Below are 14,086 nucleotides of genomic sequence, written 5' to 3' on the forward strand. Positions count from 1 at the left end.
CCTCAAATGACCATAACGGCCAGAGCTGAGCCAGTTTGGAGCCAGGAACCAAGAGCTTTCCTTTGGTCTCCCACATAAACAGGGAGCTGGATGGGAAGTGGAGCAGGTGGAACACAAACAGCACCTGTGTGGGATCCTGGTGCTTGCAGGCAAAGGATTAGCTAATTGGGCCATTGTGCTGGTTCTTCCGATTATCCTATTTTTAAAATCTAAATTCCCTGCATCTCTCCTGCCCTTTCGGCCTTTAGTAACCACCATCCTGTGTTCATATTGTTTTTTAAGTTCCCACCGGTGAAGGAAAACATGAGGGACGTAGTTACATGATGAATGTTTGTTACCAAATCAGTGCCCTGCAAAGAACAATGACTTTAGTTCTTTGCCGTCATGTAAGTCCCAATGGAAGTCAGGGAAATCAGCATGTCACAGTGGTAAGAGTGTTGAATCCAGACTTGTGGTTCTTAACATTTTTTCTGTTAATACAAAAAGAGCAGATTTCATGTATTTCACAAGCACAATTCTAATCTTCCCTCCTTCTCCCTGTCTCTCACTCAGCCTCCTCCTTTTCATTGTTTTTTTCCCCTTCAGTTATTGCAAAAGCAGGGTTTGAATTCAATATTCTCAACAGGACTTATTCATCTACTAATTATTTATTCTGTAACTTCTATGGACTCAGAGGTTGTGTAGTAAGACATAACAATCTCTGTTTTCATGAATGCCAGAGTGTGGCATAAATGTACGGTTGACTCCAATCTCCACCAGAAAATCACAAGGATCAAATCCAACTTTCCTGAAAAAGTTTCTCTTAGTCCATTCGGAGTGATAAAACAAAGTACTACACACTGGATGGGGCAGTGGTGGGTACACTATAGAAATGTGTTTCTTACAGCTCTGCAGGCTTAGGTTCAAAATCACTGAGCATTGCCCAAATCTTTAAGTTCCTTTTTCATTAAAAAAATTTAATATTTTCTTGTGTTTATTTTGCTATAAGCTTTTTTCCCCCTTTCCAATGAGTTGTTTTAATTCCAGGTGATACAGAATTTCAAGAACAGAGACCACAGAGCAGCCTCAGGCAGGATTCTCAGCTGGGTCTACGTTCTATGTGCAGCTCAGAACGGCTGGATGAAAACAATTTAGGAGACAGTGAGCTACCATACAGTGGTGGTTCCCCCGACCTTCAACTCTAACAAAAGTTTATTTGTAAATGTACAATGTGCTTCAAGGTGACACTTCATTCTAACTATGGGCGGCTAAGACACTCCAGCCGGGACTCCAGATGTTGAGACATGTGCGGGGAGTCGAGGGCACAAGGAGCAGCTTACTTTATGCCAGATTTCTTCTTTCCACCTGTGGCCAGGGGGCCCTTCCCACAGCCTTCGCTTTCAACTCCGCCGGTTTCTTCTGGTCCTCTTTCTGTTTCTGCTTGAAGGCTTTAACCTCCTCTTCCATCTCCTTTTCTTGGTTCTTGGGTTCTTTCAGGGGCTTCTTTTTGTCACCTTCCCAGCCAGACGTGGCACCTGCAGCCCCTTTCCCAGACCCTGCCTATTTTGCTATTAGCTTTTAAGAGTAGCCGAACCACAGTTGCAATGCTTTGCTTCAAAATTTTCTCTGTCGGATAACCCTTTCCTTGCATCTCCAGAACACTCAGGCACAGCCATAATCCAACCATTCTGTTTTCCACATTACCAGAGCAAGAACCTTTCCTCTAGTTTTCCTGTCATGTTCATCATTTTTATCCAAGACTTCTTCGTGATGGTCTTACCACCTTTATTTCTGCCAGAATCCTGTTTACAATTGCTTAGATATTCTCTAAGAAGACTGCGGCTTTGTCTGCAGTTTTCACTTATCCTGAACTATACCCAGAAATTTCTATTCAGGTGGGTCCATTGCCCATTTATAATTATTTGTTTTTCTTACTGTTGAATTGAGGCATGCTTTTCTTTTTGCCTGTTTTTCATATTAATTTCCTCTCTGATATAGGGTTTACACATATTTTCTCCAAATTCATCGATTTTTCTTTTTCGTTCTTTTGATTATTTCTCTTTTTATGTAGGAACTTTTTGTCTGATACAATATCATTAGTCTGACTTTTTTTTTTTTTACTTTTTAAGTTCATATCTTTAAAAAAAATCACTGCTCAAATTATAAAACATTGCCTGTTTTCACTTCTAATAGTTTTATAAGTTTAGGCTTTTACATTTCAGCATTTAATTCATTTTTGGACAATTTCCTTATAAGTGTAAGATAAGAGTCCACTTTCATTCTCCTTATGTGTGTATATCCAAATTTCCTAATATAAGACCATTTGTTTGACTTTGTATTTTACCGATCACTTACCAGTCATAGATTGGTAATAATAAATATATAGGCTGATATCTAGTTTCCCTATTCTGTTCCGTAAGTCTAGAAGGGTTTATGTTTTATGCCAGTCCTGGCAATGGGCAGTGCTGGAATAATCAGGGCTGTGTATGTGGATAACTAATTGGAGCCACACCAGGGAATATGCTCCAATAAGGGGGATACTTCTTAAGAACATTTAACAGCGTTGATTTGGGATTTGAAATGCTCAAATTAATCAATGAGATATTCTGGGAAAAAATGAGTAAGTCTTTCCTAATTGACTTTCTTCTACTTGGAAGCGTAGATCAACCATTCCTCCCATCAGCACTCTATCTAGTTACCATCCATGGCCTGTGTACAGCAAATAGGAAGTCAACGGGTAATTACAGAAGTCATTCTCTTGAAAGGATTGTCTAACCGTATGTTTGGAAACCTCCAAAATGTAAGTATACATCAGAAAATAACCAGGAGGTATTCACCCAGGAGATCTCTAAATATACTTAAGGAGATTAGAAACAGGAGTTTTGGAAGTGTGAGTCATTTGGGAATTCCCTCAACCAAAATAAATAAATAAATAAATAAATAATAAGAAGGGAAGCCTTAAAATTTGTTAGAGTGAAAATATCATTCACACATACACATACAGATAATGGAATTATATTGCATATAATGGAATATATTTATAATGCAATTATATATATACTAGAATATTATTCATATGGAATGGAATTCTGTCATTGGCTTCAATATTGGTCCAATTATATTTGAAAGCAACAATTAAAAAAAAATGAAAACTCCTCAGGCCCAGCGCCATGGCCTAGCGGCTTAAGTCCTCACCTTGAACATGCCAGAATCCCATATGGGCGCCAGTTCTAATCCAGGCAGCTCAGCTTCCCATCCAGCTCCGTGCTTGTGGCCTGGGAAAGCAGTCAAGGACAGCCCAATGCTTTGGGATGCTGCACCCGTGTGGGAGACCTGGAGAAGTTCCTGGCTCTTGGCTCCAGATCGGCACAGCACTGGCCATTGCCGCTCACTTGGGGAGTGAATCATTGGATAGAAGATCTTCCTCTCTGTTTCTCCTCCTCTCTGTATATCTGACTTTGTAATAAAAAAAAATCTTTAAAAAAATTTAAAAATTAAAAATCCTAAACCAGAAAAAAAATTGTTAGAATGAATAATAACTCTGGAGAACTGGATTCAATAAACATTTATTGATCACTTATTGAAATCAAAGTCAGTTCACGCATCATTTATTACTCGGAGTAATCCTATGATTTACTTGTTTTTCTATTAGAAAACTCAAAAAAGATGGAAGTTGCTTCAAGATACACAATGTGAAAGTAGGAAACTCACCACAGCTGTGGGCAATGGCCTGGGTTGCATTGTACCTAGGCAAGTGTTACACTGCTAGGAGAAAAGCAGTTAATAGCTGATGGGCATCCTGGGCCTGGTTAATGTCAAATCTATGTTAATCATACCAATATGCCAACATCGTTGCCTAGAATACTCTATTTATTTGTCTAAATATATATGGGGGTACCAGGTCCCGGGGACATGGCTGGGGGTCCAGCAGAGCCTGGGTTACCTGGCCTTGGCTCTTTGACCCACCTACATGGTAAGTGCTGGGTCCATGAGCTCCAGGGACCGGTAGTCCAGCAGGACCCAAGTAAGCTGGCTTGGGTCCTTAGGCCCACCAGCACGATGGGTTCTAGGTTTGTGAGTCCTGGGGTTGGGGCATCTGGCAGATCCAGGTCAGGTGGCCCAGAGCACCACTGGCACCTCAGGTGAAGCCCACTGGCGATCTGGCAGTATGCTTGTGGGGGCTTGGTGTGTGGGGTTGCAGGGGGTTTGGAGGATGGCACGGGTTGGGCATGTGGGGAGATGAGGGCTCATATCCAGGATTGGTGGTCTGACAATAGAGTACATGTGTTGGAACTGGGCCTCCTCAGAGAAAAAGATGGAACAGTGGATGGCACACTCAAAGGCACACAGAGGATATGGCAGTCCATTGGGGCTTGTAGAGGATATCTGGTACCATAGCAGAGAAAGGAGGACAGATGAAATCAGACAACTACTGCAATCAACAATGACAGCAAATATCTGGGGGAATGGAGACTCTAAGGTAGACTATGTCAGCCAATAGACACTGGAAGGATTTCCTTATCCTTGGATCAGTGAGATAGAACTATCTAAACCACCTAAGCAGAAGCCTTGGGACCATGAGTTGATATTGGGTCATCGTTCCCCATCTCTGGGTATTGTGGCAGTTGGGAGGCTGGGTGTAGCTTCTCTCCTTATCTGCCCCTTCTCCCAGATATACGAAGAAGAAAAAACAAAATTTGGAAACAACGGTCTCACCCACTTTCCCCGAACCCTTAATCCTTCCCACCCTGATCAACTATGTAACCATTATCAAAAATAAAAAGTTGAAAAAAGAAAAAAGGTGAACTCAGGATCTTGATTTCTAACTCCTAAGTCCAGATCTTGGGTTTTTGTTATCCTAAATCTAAATAGCAGAACTGGTGTGTGTGGTTTTAGACTAATACAGTCAAATCACTTTATTTTACAATTGAAAAACCAACACTTGGACTCATTCAGTATTATGTAGCTGTCACACCATTCATTAATGCCAAAGGCAGCACTGGAACCCCAAGGTCCCTTCTTTTTTCTCATGGACAGAATCAGAATACTTCCTTCATACTACTGGGCCTCATGAATCCCATATTTTTAGGCTAGAGCTCTCTTCTAGATTTCCTGAATGGCTTCAGCTAAAAACAAACATTTAGACTTTCACTTTATATATATACAAGTCCTCCATGTGCAGCTTCTGTTAAATATACGGCAAATCCAAACAAGAACCATCTTGAGAGTGGGTGGAAGAAAGCAGAGTATGCGCCCTTCGGAAAGATGACTAGAAGTTAGAAATTATATTATCAATTTCCGCTTTATCCTTGAAAGTCAACCTGCATTTCAAAGTGTGATATCGTAATGGTCATGCATTGGTTATGATTCTGAGAAACCAATGTATTAATATGTTCTTTAAAAACAAAATTTAGAAAACAGAAACATGACATCAAAAAGTCTTGTTTTCAAGGGAGCTACAGTGGTTTGGGCTCTCAGGAGACCAAGTGCCAGCTCTCAGTCCAGAGTCTTGCAGGTCCTGAGAAAAAGCTTTGATATTCTTCTGAGCAGTTTCTCCAGTGCCCCCTTCATGTCCCTGTTTCTCAGGCTGTAGATGAATGGGTTCAGCATGGGGGTCACCACTGTGTACATGACTGAGAAGACTCTGTCCTTCCCACCTGAGTAGGTTGATGGGGGGCATAAGTAGACTCCAATAGCTGTGCTGTAGAACAGAGAGACCACAGAGAGGTGGGACGTGCAGTTGGAGAAGGCCTTTCGCTTACCTACGACAGAGTCAATTCTCAGGATAGCCAGGGCAATGTAGAAGTAAGATGTGAGGATGCAGACAAAGGGTCCGATCAGCAATGATCCTGCCACAAAGGTGAGTACCAGGTAATTAATGTAAGTACTGGAGCAAGCCAGCTTCAGGAGTGGGACCAGATCACAGTAGAAGTGAGGGATGATATTGGGACCACAGAAGGAAAGTCTGGTCACTAAAAGGGTATGCACTAGAGCATGGAAGGCAGTGATCACCCATGACCCAGCCACCAACAGGACACAGCGCTGGGAGTTCATGATTGTGGTGTAGTGGAGAGGATGGCTGATGGCCACATAGCGGTCAAGTGCCATTACAGCCAGGAGAAAGTTGTCTAGATTTGCAAATAGGCCAAAGAAATAGAGTTGTGTCAGACATCCAAGATAAGAAATCAGCTTAATTCCTGAGCTAATATTATCCAGCATATTGGGAACTACTGCAGAGATGAAACCTATGTCAGAAAAGGACAAGTTAGCCAAGAAGAGATACATGGGTGTGTGGAGATGCAGGTCTGAGCTGATGGCCAGGATGATGAGCAGGTTTCCCACCACAGTGACAACATACATGGCCAGGAAGAGCCCAAGCAGGAGGGGGCGCTGCTCTGGGCGCTCAGAGAAGCCCAGGAGAAGAAATTCATACAAGTTGGTGTGGTTTCTTCTGTCCATGTCTGGAATTCTGTGTGAGATAAAGTTTGTTATAAATAAACAGCATGAAAGTAAGATAAGACTGTGTTGAAGGCACCCCCCCCTCGTCGTTATTTTTAAAAATCCTTTGGTTTTGAGAATTTTCATTTGGTAAAGCTTAAATTTACAACTTACAGTTTTTATAATTTGAAATTGCATATTTAAAAACATAGTTAGGATCAGACAATTTTTAAGCTATTGGAATAAGGCAGCATATAGAAATGTGTTCTGGAGTGCATGTATCTTATCAGGCTATGCCAGGATTCAATGACTAATCATATAATTAAGTGAATAGTGCAGTAAGTTAAAAAAAACTCAAAGAGAAGAACAGTGTGAATACATACAGTTCCTTTTTAGTAAGTATAAACATATAAATATTTTTAGGTAAGAATACTGAAAGGTTACACCTGAAAAAATAAAAAAATGTTTTCTTGTTGGACAGCGTGTGTGAATTGAAAAATCAGTTTCTCACCAATGCATGTTATCTTTGTCATCGAAAGACAATTTTTATCATCATATTTGAATCTAATTTGTTTTCTTAAGATGTACTACTAGTGAATAGTAGTACATCATGTCTATATCAGGAAGCTTTACTTCTAAGGACAATGGAGGTGATTGGTTGAATGAATCCTAAGGTTGGAGGTTGAATGAATCCTAAGGTTGAATGAATGAACAGAAGTTGGTGTGGAGATCTGGGGAAGCCAGCATCTGACAGGTTAACCAGGAAGGAATCTCTGAGAAGCAACTTTGACATGTAGGAGGAAGAGCAAAAGGCACATGACTGACTCCCGGTGAGGACAAGACGAAAATGTAGAGCAGGAACACAGACTCTTCAGCGTAGACCCTCTCAAATATTCCTACTTTCTACAAGCAAAGGTACAGGAAACGTCTAAAATACTGCTCCCATTTCCCCCCAACATGGCTGCTCCTCTTCTGGACCCCTGGATTTTAAAAATCCAATCTTTAGAGCATCTATCCCTGCACCTGTTTTGTTTGCTTGTTAGATTTCAACTATCTTTAAAGTAATTTTTACTATATATTTAAGATTTACAACATGGTAAAATACGCATAAGAGGGAACTTCTAAAAGTTCTTGGAAAATAGAACTGAAAGACTCTTCTATGAAGGATTTTCAGAATGTTCATGGAAAATGAGTTTTACGGAAAACCATGAATGGATTTAATGATTCTTGTACCAAAAGAAACTTAGCTTTATAGAATCCTTGCGTTTAGTAAAATAGTTACGATACTGGATCATCTCACATAATGTCCTGTGAGCCTCTTACTCCTACATAGGAAGAGCAAGTACAATCTACTCAGCAAAAGTCCCAAATATAAGACATCACTGCTAACCACAGCCATGGTAATATAGATTAGACTGTTTCACGCTACAGAAGTGACTCTATCTTTTAACCTGCATCTCTCTATTTTATCCTCTTCACTTCAACCCTAGTAACTATTGTTTTACTCTCTATTTCTGTATATTTGAATTTTATTTTTTGCTTTCACAGAGGTGATATCATGTGATATTTTTCTTTCTGTGTTTTGTTTATTTCACTTAGTGTAATGTCCCCCAGGTCATCCATATTGTGACTAATGATATGATCTCTCCATCTTTTACGACCAGATGCTATTTCATTGTGTATGTATGTGTTTCCTAATGCATTTATCCATTTATGGACATGCAGGCTATTCCCATTACTTTGACTATCATGCAATAATGCTGTTAATTAATATGGGAACACTGATGCAGGCTGGTGATTGCATTTCCTTTGACTCTACAGGTCTCCAGGAAAGAGATTGCTGGGTCATGTTTTGGTTTAATTTTAATTTCTTTAAGAACTTCCACACCGTTTTTCATAATGGCTACAGCAATCTATGATATCACTAGTATTACACAGGGTTTTCTTTTCTTTCCATGCACTAACCAAGTTTTAGTGTCTTCCTTTTTTGATAATAGCCATCCTAGTAGTTATGAGGTGATAACTCATGGTTATTTTGGTTTGCATTTTTCTGATGAGTAATTCATTTGGATAGCATTTCATGTACTTGCTGAACATTTTTACATCTTTTTTTTATATTTACATCACTTTTACAAAATGTTTATCCCTTTTTACAAAAATGTCTACCCATTTTTTAAACTGGGTGATATGTTTTCTTGTTATTGAGTTGCATGAGTTCTTTGTAAACTGTGAGTTTTAATATTTTATATATAGTTTGCAGATTTTTTTTCAATATATATACTTTTCATTTTACTGGGTTTTTTTTTTTTTTTGCTTGGCAAAAGCATTTAAGTTTGATGAGGTGCCAATCATTTACTTTTGCTTTTGTATTCTGAGCTTCATAGGAGTCTCAAACACTTAATATCAACCTTAAAATAAGTGCCTCTCAGTGTTAGGAGCCACTTTGGCTCATCTTGTTTCTTCTGGATAAAATGATAAATGTATGGGCAGACGTCATTCTGTCAGATTACTAGAGGAAAACATCAGGGACACTCTCCAAGACACTGACACAGGCAGAGATTTTGTGCATAAGACCCCAGAATTACAGGCGATAAAAGAAAGGAATGGACAAATGGGATTACATCAAGCTAAGAAGGTTCTGCACAGCAAAGGAATCAACAAACAACCTACAGAATGAGAGAAAATATCTTCAAATTATACATCTGCAAAAAGATTACTACCTAAAATTCATGAACAGCTCAAGAAACTCAGCAATAAGAAAGTGAACAATCCAGTTAAGAAATTGGTGTTTTCGAAGGATGAAATACAAATAGGTAATAGACATATGAGAAAATGTTCAGGGTTACTATCCAACAGAGAAATGCAAATAAAAATCGCAATGAGGTTTCACCTCACCCTGGTTAGGATGGCTCTCATTCAAAAATCAAAAAATAGTAAACACTGGTGAAGATGCGTAGAAAAATGTACTCTAATATACTGCTGGTGAGAATATACATCATTACAAACACTATGGAAGACAGTATGGAGATTCCTCAGACATCAAAAAAATGATCTACCATATGACCTAGCCACCCACTCTGGGAAATTTACCCCCAAAAAGTGAAATCGGCATATGGAAGAGTTATTTGTTCTTTCATGATTATATAGCTAAGATACAGAATCAACCCAGATGTTGGATAAAACTGATTAGATAAAAATACATACACACACGTAATTATATATATATATATACATATGATAGACTACTACTCATCCATAAAAAAATTAAATCCTGTATTTTGCAACCAAATGGATGCAAGTAGAGACCATCACGCTTAGTGAATCAAACCAATCCCTAAAAAACAAATAACGTGTGTTTTCTATGATTGTGACAATTAATACAGAATACAGAAAAAAGTCAGTGTATAAGAATGGAACTAAGAGTCCCAAGCTGGTGGCCACCATGAAGAAGGCGGCTGCAGAAGATATCAGTGTTACTTTCGAAGATCAACAAAGGATAAATAAATTTGTGCGGAACACGAATAGAATCACAGAGCTAAAAGCAGAAATAGAAGTAAAAAGAAACAACTCCAGAATTTAGAAGATGCTTGTGATGATACCATGCTTGCAGATAATGACTGCTTAATGATTCCTTGTCAAATTGGTGATGCTTTCATTAGCCACTCACAAGAAGAAACACATGAAATGTTAGAAGAGGCAATGAAAAAATTGCAAGAAGAAATCAACGCCTTGGAATCCATAGTGGAATCAATTCAACAGGTGAATTCAACTTGAATATTGTTTTAAAATTGAAAAAAGAATGGAACGGAAATTCTATGATTAATTAATACTGGTCCTTGTCCCTATGCTTGTGGATCAGTAGCAGTTCTACTTCTTACTTGATGTACACTGCCATAAATACTGCATTAAGCCTATGGCAACAAATTTAATTGAAAGCATATCATTGCAGAAATTCAAGGAAGAAAGAAAAGAAGGAGGTGGGATCGAGGGAGGGATGGCGAGAGGGAAAGAAGTATGGTTATCTTAGAATTTCTCTGTGAAACATAGTAAGTCTGTTCTCTTTGTATTAATAAAGATAAAAATAAATTTTAAAAATTTACTATTTATTTGAAAGGCAGAGCTGCAGAGAGCAGTGGGAAGTAATACAGAAACAGAGAGAGAGAACTTCCAGTCATCAACTTAGTCTCCAAATGCCACAACATCCAGGTCTGCGTCAGCCTGAAACTAGGAGCCAGAACTCCAACCTGAGCCCACTCTCTGGACATCTTCTTGGGACATCTGCTGTCTTTCCAGGAGCCTTAGTAGGAATCCAGATTGGAAGTACAGAAGCCAAGACATGAATCCACACTCCTATATAGAATGTGTGCATTGAAAATTATGGCTTAATAACTGTGCCAAAACAACAGCCTTAGTACAATGATATTTAGGTTATGTCAAAATCATGATATCAGATTTGACTACAAGTGCTGCCTTTGACTTTAAGAGATAGCAAAATGGATGGCCCTTACTGAATGTCACAGGTCATCTAGCATACATTATGGGCCACAGAAAACATTCAGAATAGTATGTGAATATGAAAACAAAAACATTTCTGGATGTTGAATTAGTAAGTCCAATCAATTCCACGTTTACTCAAGTACTGAATGCATGATTTATTTATATATTTGGACTTAACATTTTAAAACATACAGAAAAAACTTATGATTCAGATTCAATCTGAGCATATCTTGTTGTGGTCTGAATGTGCTCCTTTATAAGATTTTTATAAGAGAAATTGTGCAAACATCTTGGGCTCTAGTTCAGGAAAGGCTGATCAATGCATTCCTGTTTATTGCAGGTTTGATCTTCAGGGCAGTCCCTTGTCTGACATTTACCAGCATAAAAGCCACATAACCCCTGCAACCATGAAGCATGAGATACTAAATTAAGCGATTTTTAAAGCAATATCAGCACTAATGGAAAATTACACACAAATAGGTGACATCAAACCAAAGAACGTAGGCTTTTGTAGCACAAATCGTCCTAAAAGCTGATGTCAGAAGTCTCTTAACCCTGATTCTCTCCCCGCAGGATTAAATGCCCACCTGCCAGGAGTACATTTATTATTTTCAATTCTATTACTATAAAACATATTTCATCAGCATAAAACATATTTTATGCATTCTGCAGATACAATTTCAAGAAGACAACCACACTCCCCTGACTCCCCCACTAGCAACCCAATCCCCCTTCCCTCCTATCTCTTCATCAGTTCTTGTGAAGACATAACACGCTCGTTCTGACCTCTGCAGTGCTGAGAAAGATGGCTCAAAATTTCTGGTTTTTCCAAGTTGAAATGTAACCTGCTTGACCTGATGTATTCCCTCTGTATTTCAAGTCTCCTCCAGGGGTATCGTGGAGATTTTAGAAAACTGGGATTTCAGGGACTGTGAAGTTCACAACCTGGTAAAGCAGTCCTCTGGTTGAAACCTATGTAGCCATCCCACACTTCAGAGAGGCATACGACAAAGCTCCCAAATTACTGGTGTACCACATTCAAGATCAGCTCTAGAATTCAATCCAAAGCATTTTGAAACTATTTTCCAACGGCTCGTCATGCTTCTCGTGCCTGGCTGAAAGGGGGAAAGATGGAGTGAATGACTTACTGGCCTTCCTGAGCTGAGTCAAGAGGAGTTTATCATCCCTTCATTGTCAAGGTAGCGATTTGACTGTTGGCTGTTGGTCCTCACTTACCAAGAGGGCAAACATCAAATCTAAAGGCCAGAAAGCATCCTCCCCTATATGGAATGCAAAAACAACTCCTGGAACTTGGAACCCTCACTTGCTTCAAGGAAAGAGAAATCACAGAGGATCCGCCTGATCTTATGTCAGACAAGTTGGTTAGAAACCAGGAAAAACAATTCATTAGCGTGCTAGCTCAAGCACAATCCCCAGACTTCCCTGCACCAGTGCAGAGACATCTGGGACCACTTGTCTCTCAAGGATTCATTGTGGGGAGAGCCCTGCTTCATTGCCCATTCCCAGTCCCCAAAGTATAAATGAATGGCTTTGTGACTTGTGGAAGTTTGCTCTAAGCTCTGGTGCCACCAGGTCACAGATTTAGGAAGCAAAATATTCTCTCGATGAAAATCTATTTAAAGATGAAGTGTTTATTTAAATAAGCTTTATTCATAGAAAGGGAACAGATTTCACATATTTCATAAAGATAACTTTAAGAAGATGATCATACTTCCCTCACTCCCCCACTCTTTTCCACTTTTTTATTTTTCCTTTAATTTTTGCAATAACACAACTCAATTTACATTGAAATCATAGGCCTAAGGTAGCACTAACCATAATATTCAACAAGTATAAAATACAAATCTATAGGTAACACATATACCGTCCTAGGGCATTTGTTTTTCATTTGGTTTCCAGTGACTAGTGATGTTGAGTATCTTCTTACGTATTCATGATTTCCTTCTAGTAAGTTTGACATTTTAATTAGCTTAATTGCCTTTTAATGATAACTTGCAATGATTTTGTTTCATATATTCTGTTTGCTAACAATTCATCAGTTACATATAATGTAAATATTTACCCCAATCTATGATTTAATTCCTCAATTTTCTAACACTGTCCTTGACTTTAAATTTAGTTGAAATCCAAATGCTTGTTTATTTTCTTTTATGGAGATTTCAGGAAACTCTCCTGTGTATTAAACACATTTAAAAAAATTATTTTATTCATATTTTTTATGTTAAAAAAAGGACATTAAATTAATCAGTCAAGAAGGAACATTACTCAACACATTCAAGGCGATATGACAAGCCCACAGCCAGCATCAGTGAGATTGGCCTACATTCAGAACTCTACCAACAACACCTGCTGGTGTGCATGTGGAGAGAAAATTATCCTCTTTCACTGTTGGTGGAAATGGAGGTTAGTACAACCATGTTGGAAGTCTGTATGGAGAGTGCTAAGAGAACTGAAAAATTGACCTGCTGTATGAGCCAGCTATCCGCCCAGGAATATGCCCAAAGGAAATTATATCTACATATGAGAATGGGATATGTAATTGTACATTTACAGCAGCACGATTTACAGTAGCAGACATGGAAACAACACAGATGTTCATCAAGAGGAGTAGATAAAGAAACTGTAGTACATCTACTCCATGAAATAATATTCAGCCACTAAAAAGAATGAAATTCTACGATTTACAACCAAATAGTTCCAACTAGAGACCTTTACGTTCAGTGAAATAAGCCAATTCCAAAAAAAAAAAGAAACAAATATCATATGTTCTTGCTGATATAAGGCAACCTTCATTCAAAATATAATATCAATAGCCCTTTCAATACTGCTTTTTACTGTATCTCAGGTGGGTTGATATTTTTGCTTTTATTTTCATTTCTTCAAAATACCATGCAGTCTTTCATTCATTCATTTTTAGTTGTTTAATTTTAATACATTCAATACAGTTCATAGATTTTTTCTAGCCTAAGAATATGCTATTCCCTTCCTCCATCCCTTACTTCCTTCTATTTTTCCTTGCTTCAAGTTTTTGGTTTTTTTTTTTTAAGATTCATTTATTTTCTATTATAAGAGAGGAGGAGAAACAGAGAGGAAGACCTTTCATCCAATGATTCACTCCCCAAGTGACCACAACAGCTGGTGCTGTGCCGAT

General features: G+C 38.6%; 1 protein-coding gene across 1 annotated transcript; it reads right to left on the minus strand.

Moving 5' to 3' along the window:
• Positions 1 to 5,240: 5,240 nt before the first annotated feature.
• On the minus strand, positions 5,241 to 6,438 carry LOC121144570 (olfactory receptor 24-like). The gene has a single exon (XM_040962848.1). The coding sequence runs from the start codon at positions 6,436 to 6,438 to the stop codon at positions 5,476 to 5,478; it is 963 nt and encodes a 320-aa protein (XP_040818782.1). The 3' UTR covers positions 5,241 to 5,475.
• Between the last annotated feature and the right edge of the window lie 7,648 nt (positions 6,439 to 14,086).

The sequence above is a fragment of the Ochotona curzoniae genome, unplaced genomic scaffold (genome assembly GCF_017591425.1).
Source record: "Ochotona curzoniae isolate NIBS_2020 unplaced genomic scaffold, NIBS_Ocur_1.0 scaffold_3208, whole genome shotgun sequence".
Lineage (NCBI taxonomy): Eukaryota > Metazoa > Chordata > Mammalia > Lagomorpha > Ochotonidae > Ochotona > Ochotona curzoniae.

Excerpts from the sequence above, each read along its gene's own strand:
- LOC121144570 (XM_040962848.1), bottom strand. The coding sequence starts at position 6,438 with ATGGACAGAAGAAACCACACCAACTTGTATGAATTTCTTCTCCTGGGC.